Genomic DNA, 15,728 nt, shown 5'->3' with positions numbered 1-15,728 from the left:
ATCCAAGTAATTGAGAAGGGTTGAAGGCAAGGTAAAGTTGACGACTGTTTTGAGTAGCTCCGACATATAGTAACGATAGAGAGATCCAGCGGCGGCGGCGACAGTGACATCTTCCACCTCCAATCCTCTGCCATGCCTCCTTCCTCATCTTTCGTTTTTTGGTTTTCCACCGGTCATGAGTCCTCTCTCTTGCTCAAGCTCGCAATCGAACATGTCATTTCAAACCTGGTCAACCGCATCATACAGCAATCACAGCGACTCTCCTGGGGCACAAGCTCTTTCTTTGTCACTCTCTTTTTTTTGAGATGTAGTTGCTTATGCGTGTCTGTTTAGAGTAGAAAAATATCAATTAGAATAGAGTCCCACACATTTTTTTTAATTACTTACCTTCGATTTATGTAATTGTGCACACCACTCAATTTATTTTTGTGTGTTTTTTTTTAACTAAATTTGTAGTACTAAAATTTAAATTTAGGATATTATTATGAATATTTTTGCTATATTTAAAGACAATAAAATTTAAATTTGGGATCGTGATAATAAATTAGTGAACTAAAATTTAATTTAAATACTATATATATAATTATATATATAATAATTTTTTATTTAATTAAATTCATACATAGTTTAAATAATTATTCAAATAATAAATTTAAGAGATATTTTTTAAAAAAATATATAATTAAATATTTGTATAAAATTCTTTTTACTCAAACTACTTTTCATGTAAAAATGTAACTATTTTTTCATGTAAAAATGCATCCTGATTCACCCTTATCCATTCATATTCTGCTTCACAGCTTTAACACTTCGTACAATATTTCTAAGGCCACCACTCAAATAAAGATCCCAAAAATAATCTTTTTTAAAGAGGCCTACGTGACAAGACCTAAACTATACATTCTAAAGCCACACTTTTCACTACAAAACACTTAAAACCATAGTTTTTTATAAGAAAAGCGTTACCCAATGGGAAAAAGTAAATTAGAAGATTTAAGAGAAGAAATAATTAAATTATCAAAATTAATAGATCAAAAACTAATAATTTTAACTAATGTTAATTGTAATGACACCGAATTCTTAAAATCAACACAAAATGATTTTTTTCAAAATCTTTATTTTACTATAAGTTTTATTGAAGGACTTTAGAAACCTGAAAAAACTTATATTTCACACGGAATTTCTAAAAAATGTTACCATGGAAATGATTCCCCACATCTTTACCATACTTTTAACCCACAATTAAATTCTATAGTAGATATGCTTGAAGAAATATTAGTATCCATAAAATTTCAAAGAAATAAGGAAAAAGAGGAACCTAATATAAACGAAATTAAACAGATATTAAATAAATATTTTCAGAAAGAGAATCCCAAAGAAGAAAATTTTCAAAATATAATCAACATAACATAATTAAAAGTAAAACCACCTTTGAAATTATGAATATTGAAGAAAAATTAGAAGAAGTTACAATGCTTTTTAAACAATTAAAAATGGCTCAAGAAAATAATATTATGGAACAAGAATTTCAAATAAAAAATTCTGAAAATATAGAAAATGAAGAACACATCCTAGATTATTCAAGTGATGAAGAACCAGCAATTCCAATACAAGTAAAAAATGAAGCTGGAACATCTAAGGATAATCAATCTCAATTTAAATGGGAAACAGGTTTTGAAAATTATGCTTTTAAAAAGGGATTTATGAATAAAGATTCAAAGTACACAAAAATACCATCAAAATATGTTCCTAAAATCCAGGAAATGGAAGGAGATAGAATGCTCGATTTAGACTGTAAAAAGAATGAAAAAGAAATTTTTGAGAACTGGTTGAATTCCTTCTTATTAGAAGCCTTTACTAATCCAAAACTTAGTGAATTGTTCGGAGGAGATATCTGGAATTATATAGGGTTTCATACTAAAGGAACTATAAGAGATTATATGACATCAATGGAAAACCAAATAATAGAAGAATTAGTAACAAAAATAACAGTTTATGATAAGATATTACATATAATGATGATTCTATATAAAGAATTTTTTGGAAAAAATATTATAGATCATAGACAAGAGGTCTATAATAAAGAATATCAAGAAGCAAAAAATCATTTAGCTAATATTCAGATATATGATTTATGTAATGTGGAATCTTATATATGTGAATATAGAATACATTATTATAAATTAAAAGAAGAAGATAAAGACCATTATCTTAGTATGTATATAACAAAACTTCCATATCCTGCTAATGAATTTATAATGGGAAGATTTATAAGAGAAATAAATAGAGGGACAATTGAAAACAATTTTGGCGGAGCAACCTCTGCAATAAGAGAGGAAATAAAAGAACGTTGTATGCAAGAAGCGACTCAAAAAAGATTTGAAAATATAATTAGAATTTACTGTCAGGATAATGAAGAAATACCTCAAAAATATGGTCTTAATAAAAATTTTCAAAGAAAAAGAAAATATCAATTTAGAAAAATAAAATACTATCCAAACTGGAGAAAAAAGAGGTATTTTAGAAAAAAAAATAACAATAAAAATAAAAAACAAAAAAATGACTATTGCCCAAATAAAAAAGAAAATTGTAAGTGTTGGTATTGCCAGGAAGAAGGATACTATGCAAATGAATGTCCAAAAAAGAATGATAAAAAGGACCTTACCAAACAAATAGAAATTGCTAAGTCTTGTTTCATGGAACCATTAGAAGAATCATATGATAACTTAGACTATATTTTTGAATATGTCTCAGAAACAGACTCAGAGATTGAGCAATAATGTCACATTTATTACTATAAAAATAATAGAACAATTTATAAATGCTTTTATAGATACTGGAGCAACACAATGCTTTGCTAGTACAAATATAAAACTTGATTAGAAAAAATTAAAGAAACCATTAAGAGTTAGAATAGCTGACAAATCAATACATAAAATTGACCAAAAAGCAGAGATGGCTGAAATATTTATTCAAAATTATAGGTTCATTGTTCCATCTATATATATGTTAGATTCTGGAATGGATTTTATCATAGGAAATAACTTTTTAAAGCTATATCATCCATTCATTCAAGAATTAACATATATAGTTTTAAAAGCTCCACACGATTCTTCAATAAATCAAAAATCAAAACGTATAAAAATACCAACTACTACTATAGATAAGATTTTAAAATTTAAAATATTTTCTATATTAGAAACATGTTATTTAAATTTATATTTTCAGTTAAATATTTCAAAAAATAATCTTGAAATAAAAATAGAAGAACTTTTGGATGAAATTTGTGCTGAAAATCCTTTAGATATTAAAAATACAAATAAAGAATTAGTAAGCATTAAATTAAAAGATCCTACAAAAGAAATAAATGTTCCAAATAAAATTCCTTATTCCGCAAGAGATAGAGAAGAGTTCTCATTAGAATGTAAAGATCTTTTGGAAAAAGGAATTATAAGATTAAGTAAAAGTCCTCATGCGGCTCCAGCCTTTTATGTCGAAAACAATAATGAAATTAAAAGGGGAAAACGAAGAATGGTAATTAATTATAAGAAGATGAATGAAGCAACTGTTGGTAATGCTCATAAACTTCCAAGAAAAGATTCTATTTTAGAAAAAATCAAAGGAGCAACTTGGTTTTCATCTCTTGATGCAAAATCAGGATATTGACAACTTCGCTTAAACGAAGAAACAAAGAAATTAACTGCTTTTACTTGCCCAACAAAAGAATCAACAAGTGTGTTGCTCTATGAATGGAATGTATTACCATTCAGATTAAAACAAGCCCCAGGTATTTATCAAAGATTTATGGAAGAAAATCTAAAAGAGTTAAATGAATTTGTTTTAGTTTACATTGATGATATATTAATTTTTACAAAACAGGATAAAGAAGATCATCTTCAAAAATTATTAATAGTTTTAGAAAGATGTAAAGAAAAAGGATTAGTTCTTAGCAAAAAGAAAGCAAGAATAGCAAAACAAGAAATAGAGTTTCTTGGATTAATTCTATCCACTCAAGGAAAGCTAAAACTTCAACCAAATATTTTAGAAAAGGTAAATTTATTTCCTAATAAAATAGAAGATAGAAAACAATTATAAAGATTTTTAGGGTGTATAAATTATATTTCTGATCAAGGATTTTTAAAGAATATAACAGAATACACTAAAAGTTTATTTCCAAAAATAAGTACTAAAAAAGAATGGAAATGGGAAGAAAAAGATAGTAAGCAAATTCAAAGAATCAAAGAATTATGTGAAAATCTTCCAGAACTTTATATTCCAGAAGAAAACGACTACTTAATAGTAGAAACAGATGCTTCAGACATAACCTGGTCAGGATGTCTAAAAGCTAAGAAAGCTATAAAAAGTTTGGAACAAGAAAAAAAATCACTAGATTCTAAATATTCTCCAAAGGAATTACTTTGCAGGTATATTTCAGGGACTTTTACTCCAACAGAACAGAGATATACTACTCATGAAAAGGAAACTCTAGCAGCAATTAAATCTCTTAAAAAATGGAAAATTGATTTACTACCCAAAGAATTTACATTAAGGACAGATTCAAGTTACTTAACAGGTTTCATACGGTATAATTTAAAAGTTGATTATAATCATGGACGATTGGTAAGATGGCAATTATTTTTGTTACAATATCCAATAAAGATTGAATATATTAAGAGTGACAAAAATGTTATTGCAGATACATTAACAAGAGAATGGAGTTCGTCTACAACGCATTAGATCAAGAAATTCAAAAATATGAGCAAGAACTCGAAAAATTCAAGCATTGTCAACAAATAAGAACACAGATCCAATCTCTCAAGAAGGCCATTGAAGCAATGAAATCAACACAACAAGCGAAATCATCAGAGTTCGGCCAGCTAAGCATGGTGGACAAATCAAGTGAAGAAAAAATTTCAGAAAATATAACAATTGCTGAAATTATTAAAAAATCCACCCAAGATAAAAAATATTATGTAATTCATAATGGCCCCATGAAAGGAGTATATGATGCTTGGGAAAAAGCAGCACCATTCACACATCAATCAAGGATAATTCATAAAGGAGGATTTTTAACACTAGAAGAGGCAAAGGAATCCTTCAGGGAATATGAAGCTCTTCATCCAGAGCAAACCCTAAAATGAGCAGATAAAGCTCCAATTCAAGCCCAGAGAACAGGAATAATGAGAAACATTCCTACAAGGACTGAAATCAAGGAAAAGAAAAGGGTCTGTAGATCAAATCTCAGAGAAACCCTTAATATAGTCCTGAATTGGACTGAAGAAAAAAAAAGGCAATTTTGTGATATTATCCTATTGCCAAAGAACTGCTAACAAAGCTGGTTATCTTTCCAGATGCTTCTCCATCTGACACTTATCAGTTTTTCCAGTATGGATTAATTGATACAATTTTAATTTTTAATGATCTAAAAATTATTAGTGAGTTTCCTGCAGGATTCATTGATGCAGTAAAAAGATTTAAAAATATGATTGACAATGTAAATCCAAGGGATATATCCCTAAAATTTACAAACAGTCAACCTATTTTTAATGAAGAAGAAGAATGCTTGGTTCCAGCACACCAAGTAATATTCATGTCTGTCTTCTCAGGAAATTTTCAACCAATTGATCAAATTCAAGATTTAACAATTTACAGTCATAAAGGAAGACTAGCCAGCACATTAGCAAGGGTCTTTGAAAGAACTCAAAATATAACGAAGAAATCTCACACAAGGATTAATTATAAAAGTAGAAATACTCTGCTTGTGTCCAGTAAAAGAAATGAAATTGAAGAAAGAGAGATGAGACTCTTGGTGGAATTTGAATCAGCATTCTACAATTTATCTGGACTTTTAGAAAAGCTCCTTGAAGGGATAAAGAGGAATCTCTGCTATTTGATAAAAGATAGAGAAGACCACAAGTGCCAGCTATGTGCCTCAGAAATATCTGAAGAAAGCAATAATGAAACGAAATCAACCCACATGATAAAAGAAGAGGACAGTGCATCTGAAGCCCACATGATAAAAGAAGAGGACAGTGCATCTGAAGCATCCCTCAACATTATTGCATAATGACGTAAGCGCTTAGGTCATAAAGCACCAATAATGTAGTTGGTGCAAGATAATGACGTAAGCAATGACGTCATAAGAAGGGTAAGGATGAGAATTGTCCATCAGACCCAACCATTATAAATAGATTGCTTAGACAATTGTAGAAGCATCAGAAAACAGAAAGCAGAAGGCTAAGATTACTCATATGCTAGGAGAGCAAAGAGGAAGCTGCCGAGGCGATTCTATAGTCTGACAAAGAATTTCCTTAGGGAAAAATAGTTCTAAACTCCCCTCTGGAGTTAATATCTATAATCTCCCCTCTGGAGATAAAAACACCTTATGTAAAATATACTAAATAAATGAAGTTTTTATCCAGAAAGGTATATCTTTATCCTAATCTCTTAGTTATGAATTATTTAGAAAGTTTAGAATTAACGGAAGAATCTGATTATTATAGAATAACTGCTTTATTAGATAATGAAAAACAGATTGTTCTAAAAACAGAACTAAATCTCAAATCAAATGAAAATTTTAATAAATAAAATCTTTTAAAAGAAGTTTTTAATAGAAAAAATATAATATACTATGAAAAAATTCAACTTGAAGCTCCTATAAAAATAAAATCTGCTAATGGAGAACTTGAAATAGCTTTGATAAATGATGAAGAATTGAGTAAACAGATTGAGAAAATTAAGGATCAACAAAAAAGATCTAAAATTGGATGGATTCATATTAGTACCATACAAGTCTTAATTAAATCTACATATATGAAAGGAATTAATTCACCTTCACCAATAAGTTTAGCAATCTGTGACAAAAGAATTACTGATGACCCAATAGATCAAATAATTGGAATTGTTCATGGAAATTTAGCAAATGTAAATGTTAAATTTAATGCCCATCTTGGATATGCTATACCTTTATCAACTGAAAATCTTGGAAGATCTATAAGTTTAGCTTATAAATTTCATAGAAAATGTTTAATGGAACAAGATGATGAACCGTTTTCAATTACATATGCAATAAATTATGCTTTAACAAATAGCCATCATAGTATAATATTTAAAAACAGAGAAAGAATTTATGTCGATGAATTATTTCAGAAAATTGTAAAAACAGAAATACCAAAATATAAAGCTATTGAAAACCCAGTTTTATTATTAAAAGAACCATCAAGGAGATCATCAAATTTTCAAATAAGAGAATCTAAAATTTATAGTCCTTTAAGTTTATCTAAATTAAAGATTAAAGAGGAAAACTCTGAAATAAAAGAATTAACAAAAAAGGTCGAAAAACTAAATGAAACCCTAAATACTAAATTATGACAATAAATAAGGAAGAAATATATGTAACTTATCAAGATAAGAAACAAGAGCTCTTTGAAAGAGAAAATCGTTTGAATTATTTGCAGTTTTCTGAAATAAATCAAAGAGCATTTAAAGCTCTAAAAATAATCTATAACAAGTTAAAAAGAGAAGTTGAAGAGCTAGAAAAATTAATAGAATCTCTGGAAAATAGTGATGAATCAATGATAGAGTTTGCAGAAATTCTAAAATAAATAATGTTAAACAAAACTATTTTTAGGAATTATAATAAGATTACCTAATTCATGAAGCATAAAAAGATTGAAAAACCAGAAAATAAAATAAAAAGAAAAATAGCGAAAAAATTAAAAAATAAAATAGAGGAGTATAAAAGAGAATTAAATAATTTTCAGATCGATATTGATGACCTTATAATAAAAAAGATAGAAATAAGAATAAATATAAACAAGTTAGAATTAAATTTAAGAAATTTATAAATGTCTGAAAAACCATATTACGAGATTATAATTATGATAGAAATTAGAACAGAATTAAAAAACTATAAATATGAAATCAGAATTATAAATATATATCAAGGATTAGTAATAAATAATCATATAACAAATACAAGAGAAATTGCAGAAATGGTTAATACTTTAGATTATGAAGTTGTAAATTATTTTTATCAAAATCATTTGAATAAAACACCATCAATTAAATCTATACAAATTATAAACTTATTCGAAGCAAAATATGAAGAGATAGTAGAAATTTCGAAAGAAAAATTAAAAGAAAAGTCGAAATTGAAAAATTGGTATCAGAGCCAAGTTAACGATTAAGGGTAACACTTTCTCTTTAAACAACACTTTTAGTGATACACTTTTAAATCAATAACAACCACAAAATGAAAAACGTCTTTACAAAAAGATAAAAATGACAATTTTATCGTAGTGTTCACCTATTTCTAACCATCCGCATGGTGTGAAAAAAGGGCTCTATTCTAATTCCATGCATAAAAAATCTTTGCTTTTTGTTGCAAACTCTCTCACTATTCACAACTCACCATGACTGAGCTTCTTCCCGCAAGCCCGCTTTCAATCTCACTCCCAGAATCTCATAGATTCCCTTTCTCAGCAACAATCAATGCCTAACCCCAAATTCTCATGTACCTTTCTCTTAAGAATGCTCAAAAACCACTGCCACCCTTGTTGTAGTTGCTTCTTCAATGGGTCCAATAGTCCATGGAAGAGGCTCAAGGGGCGGTGCTTATAGCTTCTACAACAATGAACAACTTGGATTTGATGAGAGAGAGGGGGAGAATTTGGGCTTGGAGGGTGACCCTACTGGTGATGGTTCAGTTGGTGAAAAGGATATTGCTGATAGTGATAATCCATTTGATGATGTTGGACTCAGGGAAATGGATGATCCTGTTGGGTTGGGTGCCAATGATGAAGGAGAAGAAGGGTTTTGAAGACGACGATGATTTGGTTAAGGTTCAGGTTCAGGGTGGTGCTGCAAATGATGATGATAATGATGATTTGAGAAAAGATGATGTTAAAGTTGAGAAATTTAGTGGTAAGGATGGGATTAGAAGGTCCAATTTGTTGCCTAAGCAGGTCATTAGTATAACTCTTAGCTTGGGGTTTGTTACTCAGCTTTGGGTTGACACCACTGCTGTGAGTGACCATTTCTTAAGCTATAAATGTAAAGCATGCTTTTTTGGGGAATTTATTTATAATGTTTGTTTGTTTTCCTGGTTTGCTACCTGTTTCTTTGGGGTGGAAAGCATTAAGCATGTTTGGATATTGATTATTAGCTATATTGAACTTAAACTATGTTAGTCTAAGCACACATTTATTGATGTATCTCCTTTTGGTGAATTTCATGTGCAGTGGATGGTTTTATTTGTGGAGATGAGGCCAAACTTGCTTTCTGGGAATGCAGATAACTTCCTTCTGGAGGACATTAGTCAGGTATAACAAATTTTGGAATAACACATTTTGAATGCTTTATGGTGTATGCTTTGCTACAAGTGTTTTACACCATTTTTTAGTTTGTTTCACTTTTGGAGGAGTTTTGTTGCCTGCAATAACATGTAGATAGGACCCGGCAATAACATGTAGAGAGGACCATTCGGGTCCGCTACCAGTTAAATTATGTAGATGCTTCCAGATCAAGCTTTTTGTCCGAAATTTCCAACGCCCCTATATTCCAATATGAATCTGTACTATGGTTTTGCGACCTTGTCTTATGGTCTGTCTTACTTGAATGTGGTGTGCATTTTTAGCTTTGCAAGCTAGTGACCTCATGTGTTTTTCATGCTGTTGAGTGTTCTGTTGGTTCTCTTTTCAGGTCGGGGATGTCGTCTTTGTCCCTGATGAAAGCATGATAGACAACGAATTTAAAATGGTTGGATTGGAGACCCTGGTATGTTTTAAAGTTTTATATGATTCTTTCTTGTGAATTATTTTTTCTTGAAAGATTTATTGTAGGGTTCATTGATTGGCAGAATATGTTGGAGAAATCTTCTCTTTTGATATTTGTTAGTGGTACTCACTTTGTTGTGTTGCTTAAATAATAAAGGTTATTATGAATTGTGTTCATGTAAGATGCTTTTGCTCTATCCTTGTTTGTTAGACGGTGATGATGCTCCAAATTATGTGAATGTGATATCTGAATCTGATGTCTTCTGAAGTTGGTATCATTCATTTAAAGTAGAAATAATGAGAATTGATTATTCATAATTGACAAAGTGTAATGAGATAACAAAACATTATGTAGGATTGAAACTAAGTGGTTTCATAAAAATGTCGGTGATAACCTTTTTTCAGATCTTGGGAACCGTTTACCATAAAATATCATGTTGTAAATGTCTAAATGGTTGTGTTCAAGTTTTCAACTACTTGTTAGTAAGATGAAGATATCTTCTTATTTCTTCTTCAAGATCAAATACTTTTAGATGATCTCCTTTGGTCTTATGTATGATTTTGGTTCTGATCGGTTATTTTGGTCATTTGTGCCAAAATGCAAAGTGCTCTTCATCATGGTTTTCTAAATTTCTATGCAAAATCCAATACCTGTTATACGATTTTTCCCATGCCTTAACCCTTTTCAATAAGTCATCATGGGAAGCAGTTCCATTTAATTTAATATATGATTTAGTGGTGCCACCATTATTTTACCACACTTCAAAAATTGAAACAAGGTAGGACTATTTTTAAGGTGGTAATTGATTCATCATATTATTATTTGATAGGTTGGATACAAAGTTGTGACACCCTCTCAACGGAATATTGGAAAGGTGATTATACGTTTATTCTTCTACTTTTATTTCACATATTTATTTATATCCAATTATTTGATAAGGGAACTCTAAGCTCTTAGGTGCGTGGATACACGTTCAGCCTCAATTCAGGTGCTGTTGAAGAACTTGAGCTTGATTCATTTGGACTATCAATTATCCCTTCAAGTTTGGTAAATCAGTGCCTCTTTGTAAGGTTAATAAAAAACCAAGTTCAGAACTCAAAATAGCATGCAAGTTTTGCCAATCCAATTGGAAATGGAAGTCTACATCCTATGTTAACAAATCCAAGTCACAATTCCTTCATTTTGATCATTTGTGACTCCTAAGGGGTTTAGTCTACAAATTATAATTCTTGATTGCCATACTTTCAGGTAAGTACTTACTCTTTGCTAGTCGAGGATGTACTGGAAGTAGTATCTGATGCTGTTGTGGTTCGCGAAGCTGCAACGTCGCGTATACAAAGGCTTTCAAAGGTACCTTCATTTCAATAATGGAAATTTGAGTGTACGAGTGTATCACATTACTATTTCACATTTTACATTTTCTTTTGCCCTTACGACTAACGAACTAAGTAGGATATTGATTTCGGCAACATTGCTTCCTTTTCTGATTAGAGCTTCGTGATATACTTCGCCTCTGTTTCTTGGCTGCTGAAAGTTTTGATTCCTGCTTATATATCAAGCCATGCTTATTATGGCTTGTACATGGGAACTTGTGATTCTCATACTTTATTTTGGTTTCTCCGTTTTATGGCTATTGTCCATAGATTTTTAAGCAAAGTCATCTAATTATATTATTTGGTTGGTAAAAGTCTAATTATATCATTTAGTTTGGGTAAAATACTGTCTTACTCCCTAACATTTGGGCTAAGTCTTGATTTTGTCCCTAACGTTCCAAACATTCTATTTTTATTCTGAACGTCTTATTTCGCCCTGTTTTAGTTTTCTGGTCAAAATTAAATTTTTTTCTTCCAAAAATACCCTTTCCTCCATTTGGTTTTATTGAATTCGTTTTCTTTTGAAATAGTTGGTGCCCTTTTTCTACTCCGGGGACGATTTAGAATTTAGCGAGGAAACAGAACAACATTTTGACTTCCCAATAAAACATTGAAGAAAAATATCTTATGTGCTCATTTTGTCTCGTACACCAAGTTGGATAGCATCGCTCTATTGCTATATAATCATTATTACTACTAAAAGAAATGTCATTGACTCATTTATTTATTTTGTCTTGCTGATCATAAAACAACCTATTTGCTTGTCCCAGGGTTTCTTGGCAACCAGAATGTAGGAGTTTCAATGGATGATCTTGAAGATTATGACTCTGAACCATCTGTGACATATGGCCGAGTTTCAAGGAGAAGGAAAAGTCTTGGAAGAAAGAAACCTAATCAAAGATATTGGGATAATGAAGATGATTGGGATCTTCCAATGGACTATCTTTGATTCACATGTTTTGTCTGCTAACTCCCATGTAATAATACTCCTTTTAATCGAAAATATAGTGAAGCTTTAATAAGCCTACCAAGGATGACATAAAAATACCATACCAAATTACCAATTGTCTTTTTTATTTTCTATGGTGTAAAATAGGCTTGCATTTGTACAGTTAGTTTCATAGATTTTTCTTTTCAGACTTTTTGGTTTTTAATATTATTTAGTTTAGCATTCTCTTCGGTTTTTATCGCCTTTTGCCACCTTGAAAAAGTGATTGGTATGTAATAAGAATATACATAATAAATTATATTTACGTATTAAAATAATTTTTTAAATAATAAATTTGATAATTGATTACTTTTTGCATGTAATAATAATTAATATTTTTTCACCAGTTTCAATATATTTTTTGGGGATACTCTTTTTTGTTAGATTTTTAGTATTATTATTAGAAATGCTACTAGAGGGGCACAGCTAAACAAGATGTGGTGGCAAACTTGCTAGATCATTATAAAACTTGCTAGCATCATTATAAACAAGGGTTTGTTTTGGAACAAGTCTCAAACTCTCAATATAAGAATTTAGCCAGTTGAACAAACAACAAATTAAATCTAGTTCAAGCCTAATCAAAATTGTATAAGAAATTATGAATCCTCTTTTTTCTTTTCAAGAAAGCAAGGGGAAAAAAATTGATCCGAACATCCAATGTAGAACTTTTTTTTTTTTAATAAAGCATAGAAAATAGTCAATATACCAATAAGAACAAACAGAAGCACTAGCCGTTAGCGCCTCCCTCCATTGAAATTCAAAATAAAATACACTCTACTCTTCACTCAACTTTCCATCACCACCAACACCTTTTCTCCATTCTACTTTCCATTTCTTCGCTGCAAAACATAACAATAAAAACCTATCATCCAAACACGCCACAATGCAAACGCAAACGTAAACACAAACTCACACTCCGATTTCCATACCTCCGAAACCTCGGCCGCGATCAGGCCGGACACCACTCCAGCCGAAGAACAACTCGCCCGCCGATCTCCGGCCGAAGCCCAAGCCCAAGCCCGAATCTGAACCACTCTGCGAGATCACACCCGTCCGCGACAAGGAGAACCGTACTATCGCGATCACCGCCGCAGCGGAAGCTACTCTTCCTCCTCATACTGCGGCTGCGTTGGCTCCGGTGGAAGTGCAACTCCCCGAGGCGTCGTCACTGGCGGAAGAGCTGAGCGCGATCAAGAAGAAGCTGGAGAGGATGAGGATCGATAAGGAGAAGACGAAGACAGCGCTGAAGGAGAAGGACGCGAAGCTCGACGCCATGATGAAGGAGCTCGAAGACAGAGGAGAGCTTCAGAAGAAGTTCGAGATCGAGGTTGATCGCTTGTTCCGCTTGAAGGAGCTCAAATATCGATGCATGGTAAAAATAAAAAATAAAAAATAAAAAATTAGTTTCTCTCAGAATTTCTTCGATTCGATTCAATTCTGAAATCGTTTTTTTCTTCTTTTTTTTTTTTCTGTTTTGGATTTTGATCGGAACAGAGAGTTTCTCCGATGAGAACATTGGGAGAGAAGGAACATGGAAAGATCGTTAATGAAGCTGCTCCATCGTCGCAATCTCAATCTCAATCAGAGGTAAATCGCTATTTTATTTTATTCTACTTTCAATTTTAGGAATGTTTAGGAATTACCTTTTGCTTTAGTTTTCATTTTCTTCTATGAACGAATTGATGAGAAGAAACTGGCGATTGACGAATGTCGGGAATGGTGAGTTTTTCCTTGCGTAGGAGAAGAGTAAGAATGAGGAAACGACGTCGTTTGAGTGCGAATCTGAAAGTGTGAAGCGCAGAGTCCCGGTTCGGCTTGTTCACAAACTGATACTAACACACACCAAAAATCATAATCATAATAGCTCGTTATGGTTTATTTTTGTTTGCATTGCAATCTGTGGTGTACTTTCAGATTTTAAGAAAGAAAATAGCTCATAGCTTGTATTGTCGCCAAGAAAGGGGCAAAGAGAATTAGCATTTTGTGTTTTGAGCTTATTGACATTTTTGGTGAAATTTTGATATTACTTATTCAAATATATTGTACTATCATATGTTTTTTTTTTTTTTTTGTCTGGGACTCATCAATAGCACTCATATAATAGAAGAATATTTCTAACACCCCTTCAAAACATCTTTTGACTAGGAAAGAATAAATAGATGATTGACTTTTTAGCTCGCGAATATTTAAATTTTTGAAAATTTAAAATTATATTTAAATTTTTTATTTTTTTAAAATTTGGATACATTGATTTTTATTGTTCATTTAATTTTATCAGACCCAACGCAAAAATTAAATATGACTCCCATTATATTGAATTGGCCGATACGGATGCCTACGTGGGAGAGTTTCTAAAATGGAACAAGTTAGATACAAGATCGATGTGTCCAAATTTTAAAGAGACAAGAGACTTAAATATATTTTCAAATCCTCATGGATTTAAATATTTACAGATTAAAAAATCAGAAATTAATTTATTTTTTTTACTTTATAAAACAAATAACAATGGTACATATATTTGCCTTTATATAGGCAAAATTTTTTAATAAAATATAGATTCTTAACAACTAATAACAATTTTTAATGAAAGTAAAGAAACATGTAAAAGTGTAACTTATTTTACTATTTGATTAACATGCCAATTTATTTGACTACTTGATAAGCATGCTTATATAATTATGATAAATTTTAGTCGTAAATTTTGAATATTAATTTTTGCAATTTAACTAATTTTGATTTGTCAAATTTAATATAGTTTCTATAATCTTTTATAATCTTCTTACCCCTATTAATATTAATGGATTTAAGTTGTATTTTTCTTAAAGATTTGGATACCAATTATAACAGCTAATGAGGAGATAATGAATTTGCATCGAGTTTGATTAATTATTATTACTAATATAATGTATAATACAATTAAGTTAGGTGTACACTAAAATTAATTATTAAAATGATAGAATACACATTAAAAATAAATTAAGTTATATATATATTTATATATAAATACACAGTGATTAATTTTAATATATAAATAATATTTTTGTATGTAATAACATCTTATTTAGAATCATATCTCATTTATAAATTCATGGTTACTAAAGATTGATAATTTGATTTTATTTTGAGTTGAAGTTCTGATCAATTTGAGAAAGTGCCATAGTTGGGGCGTTCTCCAGTAAAGAGGTAAATTGATATAGATATAAAGATATTCTCATCAATTAATCTTTATTGTGACTAGTTGGTGGATTTTTTATTTTAATATGGAAGAGTGAATAGAGTTTTACGTTAATGTTACAAAAAATAGGGTTTTACAGTGTTCTGGAGGCGCTGTTCTGTGCAAGCACAATATGCAGACTGTGTATTGTAATTTAATATTAAAATAATACAATACGTAGTCTGCGTATTATAATTTAATATTAAAATAATACAATACGCAGTCTATGTATTGTCTCTATAAATTAAAAAAAATGATTTGACAATTCGCACTCTACGAATTTTATAACCCCAAAATTTTGTAAAACACCATAACTTTCAATATTAAAGGATTACACCAATTCTTATCCAATATAAAAAAAATTAATCCTAGTAGG

The 15,728-nt window shown here is 30.4% G+C and overlaps 2 protein-coding genes across 7 annotated transcripts; both read left to right on the top strand.

Moving 5' to 3' along the window:
- Window positions 1-12,447, top strand: LOC112751900 (uncharacterized). Of its 6 annotated transcripts, XM_025801206.3 has the most exons (8): window positions 1-268; window positions 8,764-9,026; window positions 9,243-9,323; window positions 9,703-9,777; window positions 10,607-10,651; window positions 10,735-10,824; window positions 11,026-11,127; window positions 11,921-12,447. In XM_025801206.3, exons 1-8 carry the CDS (start codon window positions 133-135, stop codon window positions 11,942-11,944), a joined length of 816 nt encoding a protein of 271 aa, XP_025656991.1. In that variant the 5' UTR covers window positions 1-132; the 3' UTR covers window positions 11,945-12,447. The 6 variants fall into 6 exon arrangements, 3 of the variants coding, with proteins under 3 accessions (XP_025656991.1, XP_025656990.1, XP_025656992.1); XR_011872910.1 differs by lacking the exon at window positions 1-268 and having other exon boundaries at window positions 8,310-9,026; window positions 10,755-10,824; XR_003176512.3 differs by lacking the exon at window positions 1-268 and having other exon boundaries at window positions 8,310-9,026; window positions 10,735-10,847.
- Window positions 11,953-13,974, top strand: LOC112751903 (uncharacterized). The gene is made up of 4 exons (XM_025801227.3): window positions 11,953-12,022; window positions 13,092-13,510; window positions 13,633-13,725; window positions 13,829-13,974. Exons 1-4 carry the CDS (start codon window positions 11,953-11,955, stop codon window positions 13,859-13,861), a joined length of 615 nt encoding a protein of 204 aa, XP_025657012.2. The 3' UTR covers window positions 13,862-13,974.
- Window positions 13,975-15,728: the final 1,754 nt, after the last annotated feature.

Source organism: Arachis hypogaea, chromosome 15, assembly GCF_003086295.3.
Source record: "Arachis hypogaea cultivar Tifrunner chromosome 15, arahy.Tifrunner.gnm2.J5K5, whole genome shotgun sequence".
NCBI lineage: Eukaryota > Viridiplantae > Streptophyta > Magnoliopsida > Fabales > Fabaceae > Arachis > Arachis hypogaea.
The sequence above is the reverse complement of the archived record's forward strand: the minus strand, read 5'-3'. Positions and strand labels throughout refer to the sequence as shown.